The 13,464-nt window shown below is 37.9% G+C and overlaps 1 protein-coding gene across 1 annotated transcript in view; it reads left to right on the plus strand.

The window, feature by feature from the left end:
• The window catches only part of LOC126335984 (dynein beta chain, ciliary-like), a 782,187-nt gene that overhangs the window by 515,811 nt on the left and 252,912 nt on the right, over positions 1 to 13,464 (plus strand). The window contains exons 34-35 of the mRNA XM_049999461.1: positions 8,531 to 8,709; positions 11,105 to 11,240. Of these exons, the coding sequence (XP_049855418.1) occupies positions 8,531 to 8,709; positions 11,105 to 11,240 (315 nt within the window). The remainder of the gene's footprint in view (positions 1 to 8,530; positions 8,710 to 11,104; positions 11,241 to 13,464) is intronic.

Genomic DNA, 13,464 nt, shown 5'->3' on the forward strand with positions numbered 1-13,464 from the left:
TCCACTTGTACATTTCAGTAATATGATTGTGGGTACTAAAAAACTATGTATAAATGATAATCTCAGGACCATATATTTTGCTTATGTTCTCTCAATATTGAGATATGGTGTAGCAAATATGGTGGAGAAAATTCGAGATAATTTAGATAGACTAATGGAAAGGGTAGACCAAGGTCATCATGCAAGCCACTACTTTAGAAAAATAAAATCCAACTACCTCCACCTCATCAAGTAGGAAAAAATATAATTATCATAAAAGAAAAATTGAACATTGGCAATCTGGGCATCATCTGTAATAAATCTGTACACAGCTCCACACAAGACCAATGATGTACAGGCACAACAGACAAATACAGCACTGTTCGAGTGAGGCATACTCTTTCCTGGCATCAAACTGTATAACCCATTACTAAAACCCACAAAAATAATAATGGGCACAAACAATTCCAAGTTAACAGCAAAGGATTACCAGGTGAAGCAGTGTATCTATAAGTAAGGGAGTATCAAGAAAAACAAAATTACATATCACCAGTTAAGATTTTTTTGTGAAGTTATAGAATAATAAAATATTGTGTAATATTACCTTTTGCTAAACTGATGTATGTAAAAAATTTCAAGAGATGTGTGTAGTAATTAAGCAATGGTGCAACATCTTTAATACACTATACAGTCCTAGACAAGTAAATAAATAAATAAAGAATTGCCACACCTAATTTTTTCCTGTTTTTCATAGATTTGCAACTAATAGAAATTTGTAGAACACTGTACAGATATTACACAGGATCAACACTGTTCAACTGTCATATCAAAATTCAGCATTAATAAAATGAATAATAAGACACCATGCAAAACCTGGGACTTTGCTGCTGTCCTGGGATTTCTGTCACAACAGATGACATCAACATACTTCATAACCTGGTGAAGGTTCATCATCAGGTAGAGTAAAGAAACTTTAACAGAAGGTTAAGATTATTTCCAAAAGCAGTCTATCATTGAAAGTGGACTGTAGTTTCAAATAAATTGCCATTGGTTGGTGCTGAAACTACGAAGCTTTGCTAAAAAACAACACATGTCAAAGTTTTTTTTTAGCAATAAAGTGGACTAGAGTGAGTTTCTGCAACAGAAGATCACTTATGTTTATTTATTTATTTGGTGTATGGCTTAGTACATGACATGAATTAATTAAATATAAATAGTATACATTAGAAACATTAAGTATGCATATAAAATATACCGGCCATATTTAAAAAATGTTGAAGTTAAAGAGACTGTGGACTTTTGGAGAAAAATGAGTTATTCTCTCTCTTGAGTCTGCCAGACTGAGAGAGCCATGGTTCAAATCCCCATTCCTTGTTACAGATTTAGTATGATGAGGGATGGCTCCAGAACCTTAATGTAAAATTTGTTAAACAAGATAATTATTGATAATGACTGTCAGTTACCGAGTTAGGTTTTTGATATTTTCCTTAAATCATTTGTGATGCATTCTGGGGTAGTTTCCTGGTCGATCTGAGTGTGAATTTTGTTCCAGTGAGCTCATTACCAATGAGACATAATTTTCCTGATCTCATATTACAGATGAGTAGGAAGCAAAGGAAGTGATCTCCATCTTCTCACACACTTAGATACACCACTGGGATGGGAGTAATGTAGAGGGAGCAAACTCCAATGTTACCAATAGAGAAAGGACATACAGAGTTAATAAATAATTAAATGTTACATAGTTACCAGTTTTCACATAAATCTAAAATTAGAAATACACTCCTGGAAATTGAAATAAGAACACCGTGAATTCATTGTCCCAGGAAGGGGAAACTTTATTTACACATTCCTGGGGTCAGATACATCACATGATCACACTGACAGAACCACAAGCACATAGACACAGGCAACAGAGCATGCACAATGTCGGCACTAGTACAGTGTATATCCACCTTTCGCAGCAATGCAGGCTGCTATTCTCCCATGGAGACGATCGTAGAGATGCTGGATGTAGTCCTGTGGAACGGCTTGCCATGCCATTTCCACCTGGCGCCTCAGTTGGACCAGCGTTCGTGCTGGACGTGCAGACCGCGTGAGACGACGCTTCATCCAGTCCCAAACATGCTCAATGGGGGACAGATCCGGAGATCTTGCTGGCCAGGGTAGTTGACTTACACCTTCTAGAGCACGTTGGGTGGCACGGGATACATGCGGACGTGCATTGTCCTGTTGGAACAGCAAGTTCCCTTGCCGGTCTAGGAATGGTAGAACAGTGGGTTCGATGACGGTTTGGATGTACCGTGCACTATTCAGTGTCCTCTCGACGATCACCAGAGGTGTACGGCCAGTGTAGGAGATCGCTCCCCACACCATGATGCCGGCTGTTGGCCCTGTGTGCCTCGGTCGTATGCAGTCCTGATTGTGGCGCTCACCTGCACGGCGCCAAACACTCATACGACCATCATTGGCACCAAGGCAGAAGCGACTCTCATCGCTGAAGACGACACATCTCGATTCGTCCCTCCATTCACGCCTGTCGCAACACTACTGGAGGCGGGCTGCACGATATTGGGGTGTGAGCGGAAGACGTCCTAACAGTGTGCGGGACCGTAGCCCAGCTTCATGGAGACGGTTGCGAATGGTCCTCGCTGATACCCCAGGAGCAACAGTGTCCCTAATTTGCTGGGAAGTGGCGGTGCGGTCCCCTACGGCAATGCGTAGGATCCTACGGTCTTGGCGTACATCCGTGTGTCGCTGCGGTCCGGTCCCAGGTTGACGGGCACGTGCACCTTCCGCCGACCACTGGCGACAACATCGATGTACTGTGGAGACCTCACGCCCCACGTGTTGAGCAATTTGGCGGTACGTCCACCCGGCCTCACGCATGCCCACTATACGCCCTTGCTCAAAGTCCGTCAACTGCACATACGGTTCACGTACATGCTGTCGCGGCATGCTACCAGTGTTAAAGACTGCGATGGAGATCCGTATGCCACGGCAAACTGGCTGACACTGACGGCGGCGGTGTACAAATGCTGCGCAGCTAGCGCCATTCGACGGCCAACACTGCGGTTCCTGGTGTGTCCGCTGTACCGTGCGTGTGATCATTGCTTGTACAGCCCTCTCGCAGTGTCCGGAGCAATTATGGTGGGTCTGACACACCAGTGTCAGTGTGTTCTTTTTTCCATTTCCAGGAGTGTAGATAAGTAGTGCAAGAGAACAATGGTTAATCATGCACTGAAGAGTTGTTTGATCACAGGGTTCAGCACTTGGTGATGCAAATGCACTGTTTGTCTGAAATTGACCAGCTACTACCAACTGAGAAACTAATAGTAAAGGTACCAAAAAAATGTATGTTTGCCGTGCAGTTTGTTGAATCTTCATGTCAAATCCTTGAAAGTGTGCTAACCAAATTAGGCAATACAAATGTAGCTGTTGTAAATCAACTACACAGATACGACCTACCCCCTTGGTCATGTGTGAAGAAGTTAATAGGAAGAGTAAACAAAGAGATAGATGATCTATGCAAAAAATTTCTGTATGTGAATTTAGTAAATGTAAGCACGTTAGACAGGTTCATGCATACCAGCCATGGCCTTCATTTAAATCACAGTGGGAAACAATTTTTGGTTGAAGAAATCTGCCATTTAGCAAATTTGAGTCACAACAGGCATAACATAGAAGCAGTCCAAAGTACTTTGGACAAATGGGTCATAAAGAAAGATGCGATGACTTATAAAAAGGGCAAAAGACATTTTTTAGGGAAGTAGACTGTATCACAAAAAAATGTGATGCAGAATTAAATTGCAAATACACATTGAAGATTGTACACCACAATGTACAGTCATTGACAAACAAAGTTGATGAAATAAATGTATTCCTTAACAGTGAATGGAAAGATGTTTCAGTTTTATGTTTTGTGAGCATTGGATAAAAAACGAGTATTTTCAATACTTGAAAGTATTGCATTTTAAACTTGCAGACTGCTTTTTACAACTGAATCAAAACATGGGGGAACTTATATATATGTAAAAGAAAATCTAGATTATAAGAGAATAGCCTCTGTTTGCAAACTTGGTTGTGAAAGAGATTTTGAAATCTCAGCTGTTGAGTTAATGACTGAAAAAACTATTATTTTATGTGTGTATAGATCTCCTGTTAGCAAAGAACTGGACCTTCCATTAGGCAAACTTAAGACAACTGGAAAAACAGTGGTACTATGTGGAGATTTTAATATTGACTTTCTGAGCCATAACCCTCACAGGAAAAAGATATTAAATATTATAAAAGCCTACAATCTTTGTCTCACTGTTAGCTCTCCAACACATGTAACAAAAACTAGTGTCACTCTCCTTGATCAGGTATGTGCAAACAGGGACACGTGTACATCAGAAAACTTTGATACTGACTATAGTGACCACCCTTTGCAGTTATTAACCATACCTGTAAATCACATTTTGATCAGTGTACAAAATATTATCCATAAAAGGATTTATAGTAGGAAAAATATTGAATGCTTTCAGTACTTAATCAGCGAACAATTTTGGAGAGAAGTATATGATACCTCTATTACCAACAAAAATATGGGAAATTTTGACATAGCTTTTGCACAAAGGAAAGTAATTTCCAAAAGCACAGATAGATTCAAAAACTGCATTATATCAGGCATTAGAGTATCTTGTAAAAGGTAGCAGTACTTTTTCTGCAGTCAAAAACTGACAGCAGTCCAGAATTTCTTAGTTATTTCAAAAAATACGGGCTAGGTTTGAAACGTGTCATAAAAGAGACAAAAATTAAGGAAAATGACAAATATATTATGAAGTCATCCAATAAAACAGAGTCCATATGGAAAGCTGTGCAGGATCTTACGGGGAAGAAGACAACTTACAAAAATATTGTGATATCACATGATAGCAAGAATGTCACTGACCCTGGGGCAGTTGCAAACAGTTTCAGTTCTTATTATGCAACTGTTGCTGGAAAATTAGTGAAGGAAAAATTTGGAAATCCACCTAATACAACATGGAAAGAACTTGGATTGAGGAGCTTAATATATCCATGTTCCTCAATCGAATAGGCCCAACAGAGCTCCTAAATACCATTAATTCACTGAAGAGTAATTATTCAACTACTATTGATGATATTCCAGATTATATTATTAAAATAACACAAGGACAAATACTTTCGCCTTTATTGGACATATGCAATTCATCGTTATCATGTGGTGTCTTCCCACAGCAACTGAAAATGGTGAAAGTAATACCCCTGTATAAAAAAGGTGATCATCAATGTATGGGTAACTATGGGCCTGTGTCTCCACTGTCAGGGTTTTCGAACATTATTGAAAAAGTGTTCCTTTCAAAACTAAATACATCCTTCGACAAGAATAATATTATTTCTGGATGTCAACATGGCTTCAGACCACAGTGATCAATTGAAACAGCCACTTTCAATCTGATAAACCATGCCTTAAATGCAGTGGATAGCCACAGACATATCTCAAGTTTAAAATTTGACATAACAAAAGCTGTTCATGTGATTGATTGTTCTGTGCTCCTGAGGAACCTTGAACACTATGGTGTAAGAGGTGTGCCAAATCAATGGATTAAATCATATTTGGAATATCCATCTCAGGTAACTGAAGCTAAGTACATGGAAGGAAATGAACTCCAGGTACACCTTTCAGAACAATGTGGACTATGTCATGGTGTTCCACAGGGCTTCATTTTAGGGCCTTTCCTTTTTTTTTTTTTTTTTTTTTTTTTTTTTTTTGTATACATTAATGATTTCCTATCAAACAATAAGGATTTTGAACCAGTACTGTTTGCAGATGACACCAGTCTGTTGATTGAAGGGAATAAATAAGAAAATCTTAATGCGTCTGCAAAAGATATTACAAAAGGAGTGTCTGAATGGTTTTCCAGAAACAGGCTAATAGTTAATCCCCAGAAAGCAGTACTCATGAATTTCCAGACCAATCAAAATAAAAATGCGGCCCAACCCGTAATATGGATAGGTAACCAGAACATTAGTGCTGTCAATGAAACTAAATTTCTTGGGGTTCATATCCAGGAAAACCTTAAATGGAGCACTCACATCACATTCCTAAATTCAAAACTCGCAGAAATGAGCTATTTAGTAAGAATTCTTTGCAAAAATACTAGTGCAGAAACAGTTGGGGCTGTATACTTTACTCATGTACATTCAGTACTGAAGTACGGTATTATTTTCTGGGGAAGTATACTTCAGGCAATAACAGTTTTCAGGAAACAAAAGGCAATTATAAGAATAATGAAACACGTGAGCAGCAGAAAACCACAAACCTTTCTTTAAAGATCTAAAGTTCCCATCTCTTCCCTGCATTTGAATATTGGAAGTAGTCATGCATGTCAAAAAATAGTATACTGAGAAAAGAAAACCTTTTTCCTCAAAACAAAAGTGTCCATGATTTCAGTACCAGGTCAGACAGTGACATGCATGTTAATCATTGTAACATCACATTATGCCAAAAAGGTGTATATCATGCATGAACAAAACTATACAACAGATTACCAAGACATATAAAATCTCTTCCTGAACTACAGAGCTTTAAAAAGTCTGTGACAGCCTACCTTCTGAAAAACTGCTACTATTCAATCTCACAGTATCTTATGCAAGAAAAAATTTAATTTGTATTTTTAATTGTAGAAATAAGTTATAAATATACATTATTTTAAAAAATTGTAACTATTAACTGTTAAGATCCAATTAGTTATAAAAATTTAAATAACGTATGTCACACATTTGAAAAACCAATATCCTGTGTACAATATATGTATGTGTATGATATATGTACTGAAAAAGAGATTTATACGGAAAAATAAACAAATGAAAATGATGTGGCCAGCCATGGTGAGCTATCCAGGTATGGCTGACAGTTCAGCTCAAAGTCACAGTCTTGCAATACCTCTCTCCTACTTTCTAGTGTTGGTGTTTCATATCCTGCATGGCATATAGTTTCATTCCATCAGGAAGTTTAGCTCTCCCCTTGAGTCCAGAGCTCTCACCATGTGATTTTGAACAATCTGAGCCACTTATAGAGCAGCAGCTCAGAAGTATTTGTTGTATGAAACAGTTGGTATGCAAGAGATTGAGTACAGTTTCCAGTGGTTTATACTTCACAGGAATCAACATACTTCCCATTTGTGCAAAAATACCACATGAAGAGTGGTAATTTTGGAAAATTAGGATAGTTTCTTCTTTTTTATTTCAAACAAATTAAGATTATTGCATATTTGTAGGTATTCATTTGTAGAAACAGTTAAATTTGTTAGATAAAAGTTTTAATAGTGGTTGTGGTATATAGACACTCCAGTTACTGTATGTCAATTATACACAGGAGACACAGGATAGGAACATTTATCCTTAAGTAATATGGCTACATATCTCATTTCATTAGTTATTAAATTAATAAATAAACTCATTTGACACTGTTGGACAAGTCTTGTAGCTATCTCCAACCTGAGTGGAAGGACTATCCTTCTTCACATGCATATCAGCACCATTCTTTTCGAGACATGATGTTTCTGTCTTGAGTGGGTGACTGTGATAATCATGAAGAGTGCAAGATAAAAGATACTTGATGGAACCTGATAGTGGGCACTCTTACAGACATCTGTAGAAGTTACATAAATAAGCAAAAGAAAACTCAAGTAGTGATTTGGCTAACATTCCACATATAAATGTTATCAACTCCCAACTTCACTATTAACTGCACTGATGAGCTGACATCATGTAGTGTTAGTAATAAAAGCTTTTCGTGTGAATTGCATTTATTCGTATACTTGCAAGTGTAAAATGCGATGCTTATTCTTAATAGCTCCAAGTAATTAATTGCCTGTAACTTTCTAGTCCATAGTTGTAGGAAAGTTATTGTAGAATTAAATACCTTAGGACTGAAGGAGATCACTCATCGAAAAGCAAAAGTGCCAAGTTGTCAATAGGCAAACACTAAATAAAGAAAACTTGCTAGCTTTTGGAGTCATCTTTTGATGAGCTAGAGTAAATTACACATACACACAGTGCCAATGCTGTTTTTTGACAGGTGGGCTAGTTGTGGTGGAGGTAGTAGTGTCAGGTGGTGTGGGTAGAGGGAGAGGGAGCCAGCAATCAGGGAGAGAGACTCAGGGTGCGTAGCTAACAGCTCAGAGGGAGAAAGCTGGTTTGCAGGCTAGGAATGTGGCAGAGAGGGGTGTCAGGTATGTGGGATGGCATATTTGTAGTGACTGGTGAGGAGTGGCACACCCTGCAGGCGACACGGGGGTGTGAATTGGGAGGGGTTGCAGGGGTGGAGGAAGGGACAGAGGAGATAGACTTTTTCTTCATTGAGTGTAATTTTTTTCCACGTATACCTTCTCTTCACACCTCGTGTGTGTGTGTGTGTGTGTGTGTGTGTGTGTGTGTGTGTGTGTGTGTGTGTGTGTGTGTGTGTGAAAGAGAGAGAGAGTAGCGAGTAGTGTACAATTTTAACTAGAAGATTGTATAGTGTAGCATTTTCTTTGTTATACAGATAATGCAGCTTAGTATTCTGATTTCACTCTTACTGGGTGATTTAACAAAAGGAGACAGACAGAAGATAATGACAATATGTACCATAGATGTTCATTCCCGTGATGTTGTTGCTAAAATGATTCAGATGAAAGTGGAGAGTGCATCAGCATTTCAGTGGCAGTCTCAGTTGAGACACAGGTAAAACTTAAACAAACATATTTTACTCCATCTTACAGTGTAAATGAGATGATTACGAACATGGGCTGTCCATATAACTGCTTAGTATGTAGATATCAATGGTATGCTAAAGTATTTAATTTTCTTCTCATTGGAATTGACAAGACTTTGTTGTATTGTACGGAAATGGGGACCTATAAATGACTGAGAGGCATTGCCCCTGCTGTAGCGCACAGTGGTACACTACACAACAGCCTACAGCAGTCCACTCACCCCACCCCCACCCCACACTGAACCCAGGGTTATTGTGTGGTTTGGCACTCCCCAGGAATGTGACACATCAGATGAGTGTAACCCCAATGTTTGGGTGGTAGAGTAATTATGGTGTACACGTACATGGAGAAAGTGTTTGCGCAGCAATCGCCGACATAGTGTAACTGAGGTGGAATAAAGGGAACAAGCCTGCATTCGCTGAGCCAGATGGAAAACCACCTTAAAAACCATCCACAGACAGGCTGGCACACTGGACCTCGACAATAATCCGCTAAGCAGATTCGTGCTGGGGGCCGGCATGACTTCCCGCCTGGAAAGCAGTGTGTTAGACTGCACAGCTAAGCGGGCAGGCTTAAGACCATGTTACTCATATATAGTGTCTAAAAAATAATTGTTTTTTGGTGATCAGATTATTTTATTGGTATGAAGGCCAGTTTGTCACATCACATCAAATTTTTTCTGCCTTTCTGATCAGCTGTTTAACTGGAACAGAATTGCTCATACTGCTGATACTGTTAGATGTGTCCAATTTGTTGCAGTCGTGTGACATTTTTGAGAAAGTTTCGCAGTTGTTACTATCAGAGTTAAAAGATGTCCTCTTCAGTTATCAACACAAGAAATGACAATAACAGTTTTAATCACCAGCAGAGCAAATTACAGTTTTTAAATTTTTCTAGATTGTTCTAGCCATTTTGCCATCGGAATGTAGATCATGTGTTATATGTTCACTTTTTCTTGAATGGTAATTCAGAAGGATGTAGGAAACAGAGGGAACGAGCTCAATCCTTATGTAGATTGCTGCAGGAATAGATGTGGCATGGAGGGAGCGACCTCTCCTTTTTTCACACAATGTGGCCATTGTACTTACGCTTTTCACTTGATCCCAGGTTAGGTTGTTTCTTAGAAAGACTCATAGGTAGAAACTGTACTCCATCACTGCTTTCACCACAAAGAAATTAAGGACACAACATGGGATTTTCAGTAGCTACTGCAGTGCTATTGCACACAGTATTATTTGACCACTAAGGTTTGGAATGGTTTTAAATGAAACACTAATAAGCTGAATTAGTGTTTCATGCATAATCATTTCAAATCTTGGTGGTCAAATAATTCTGTGTGCAATAACACTGTATTAGCCATTGAAAATGCTGTGTTGTGTGCTTATTTTCTTTCTGGTGAAAGTGGTAGTGGAGCAAGATGGCCAAAGTGCTCAAGAAAAAGCAAGCAGGTAGTGCTTGAATATGTGAAATACTATTTTCTTGATTGATGGGTACAACTTCTGAAGATCTCAGTATTTTGAAATGAATTATATTGATAAGAATGTAAAGTTTGCTATTGAAAATATATGATTTTTGGCAATTGCAGCACATTTTACTGAAAAATGTAGGGAATAATATTACATTTCATACTGGATGTTTGCTTTGACTCAAAAAGTTTAAAATAAGAAGTTATGTTACAATAATGAAGTGTATTACTCGCTGTGAAATTTGTGGGTACCTTTTTTTCTCTTCCTTCACTGATCTGTATTCAATAGCAATCTATAAGAAATTTCAGATCAAATCCAGAGATGGGATAACAGTGTGAAGTTAGTTCTGGCAGTAGTAATTCAATGTGATATGCGCAAGAGTTGTCACAATGTATCTGTGAAAAAATGGGAAAGTAAGTTTACATTATTAGAGAGGGGTGTGTCTAAACTGTTTCTGCCATAATTTAAGTTTTAAGTGCAGATGTAAATTATTTACATGGTACATGCAAAGGAGGAAGAGAAAATATTCTTATCAGTCATGAATAAAAACAAAAGACTACTTGTAGCATGGTAAAATGAATTTTAGAATGTTTGTTTGATGGTGACCTGTATCTGCTTAATTAATAGTAGAAATAGCAATGAGTACAGCAAATACGGCAAATAGTATTATGTTAATTATGGAAGTTGCCAGTCTCTAGGAAAGAAGGTCGACTGTTGATGATAGTAAACAAAGTAAGCATATATGAAGCCTGTGTTAAATTGACAATAACAGGTTGCAAAGTGAGAAATAGTAAATAAATATGCTAAAATCCATGGAAACAAATATACATTAATTTTTTTATATATTTGTACTTATCTTTGTGTAGATCATATGTCTGATATCATACTTTATTTCAGATGGGACGATCAGTTAGGAGATTGCTTCTGTAACATATGTGATGCTCAATTTCAGTATGCTCATGAGTATCTTGGTAACACACCACGGCTTGTGATAACCCCTTTAACGGACCGCTGCTATATTACATTAACCCAGGTTAGTACATAAAGCTGACATATCTTCACATCACTTTGCTTTTATATAGTGTTGCCATACATTGTCATATTGACTCTAAATTTTCTATTTCCAATCTTCCAAGATGCAATATGTCTCAAGATCACAAGTACAAAATAAAAACTGACATTGAGTGCCATATATTGTAACAGTCTGTGTTATGTAGTATTAGATAAAAACAACACCAGGATTACACAAGAGAAGGAGCAGTGGAGTTTTTCAAAGTACCTGTTTTTCTCACAGTATATGTATATAAAATAATCTGGAATAACTGGCATGAAGTGTGACATGTCACCTCATCATGTTGAGAGGCAACTTATGTACGTTTATAGGGGCTCATCCGTGTGTGAAATTCCTGGGATAATTCTCACCAGTGTGAGTAAATAAATGCTAGTCATAATTTACTATGAACAGAAGTAACCTACAGTTGCTGCTTGTGTCTGTTGATCTATAACTTGGCTCATTCCGCATCTCGTAGAATAGACATAATAATAACAATAATAATAATTGTTTGTATGTACTTTATCTTGGACATCATCTTTTTTTGTATAGTTACAAAAATGATATCATGGCATAAACATAATGTATATATACAGGAAGTTGTAATTCTGGTTTTCAGACTGAAGAGTGGTTTGATGCAGCTCTCTGTGCTACTCTATCCGTGCAAGCCTCTTCATCTCCAAATAACTACTGGAACTTATGTCCTTCTGAATCTGCTTACTGTATTTATCTGTCTCCCTCTACAATTTTAAACCCCCACACTCCCCTCCAGAACTAAATTGATGATCCTTAGTACCACATTAAATACTATAGGATGACACATGAAAAACTGGCACTGAGTGCATACTGCTTGCCAGTTACACACAAATTATTGCACGACATGAGCAGATACGTGCAAGAATTAAATTATAATGGAATAACAAATAAGCTAATGCAAAGGTCTGTATTTGCTGAATTGATCTTGTCTTTTTCCTTACATTACACTAGGTGCTGAATATGACCTCCTTGTGCTACAGAGCACTTTTCCTTGCTCCCTAACATGTTAATATACACTTAGCACAACTCTGCCGCATCAGTTCTCCAAATTTATTACAAATATTGTCCCTTCAACTCTTCTAATGTTACTGGGTTATTTGTGTATACTTTCCCATTTAGATGCCTCACAGATAATAGCCACAACTGGTTATGTCAGCGAACGAGGTGGCCACAATCGTTTGCTAACAGTCTTTCCTTCTGTGAATCTTCCACGAATTCATGAGATTAACTGGCATGAAGTGTGTGACATGTCACCTCATCATGTTGAGAGGCAACTTATGTACGTTTATAGGGGCTCATCCGTGTGTGAAATTCCTCGAAGGTTCACATACAAGGGCTGTTCAAAAAGTAAGGTGATTTTTCAGATTGCACTGGCAACATACATTCGATTATAGATTTTTTTTTTTGGTTATGTTGGCACACATGTCCCAAACATATGTTCACAGTTTCAAGTGTACAGCATACTTCATTTGTTTGTGATAGATGGAAAGGTTAGATGTGTTTTAGTGTACTTGGCGATTTTGAGTTATTATAAAACTTGGAGCAAAGAATTTTCATCAAATTTTGTGTGCAAAATGGAATCAACTGCTCTAAAACACAAAAAAAATGTTGACGATGGCATAAGTTGAGTCTGCTCTAAATTTAAAAAAAAGTTTTCACATAGTAGAAGCTCTTCCAAGATGGCCGAGAAGATGCAAATGACGAACCTCACTCTATACACCCCAGCACATCAACAACAGATGATAATGTCAAAGCTGTGAAGAAAATTGTTTGAAAAATTGTTGAATTACTGTAAGAGAAGTTGCTGAGGATGTTGTCATAGCAGTCGGCTTGTGTCATGCAATTTTTTCGGATGTTTTCGGATGAGACATATGTCAGCGAAGTTTGTTCCAAAACTTATCAATTCTGATCAGAAGAACCATTGTATGAGCATCGCCCAGGAGCTCTTGAATGATGTCAATGATGATCCTGTTGCTCAAAAGGGTCAAAACTGGTGACAAAACATGGGCTTATGGTTATGACACCAAAACCAAAGTGCAATCATCCCAATGGAAGCATTCCGAAGAGCCAAGACTGAGAAAAGCATGCCAGGTTCTGTCAAATGTCAAAGTTTTGCTCACTGTTTCTTTTTTTCAATTACTGTGGCATGAATTTTTGCCTCATGGTTGTA

This window comes from Schistocerca gregaria, chromosome 2 (assembly GCF_023897955.1).
Source record: "Schistocerca gregaria isolate iqSchGreg1 chromosome 2, iqSchGreg1.2, whole genome shotgun sequence".
Classification (NCBI taxonomy): Eukaryota; Metazoa; Arthropoda; class Insecta; order Orthoptera; family Acrididae; genus Schistocerca; species Schistocerca gregaria.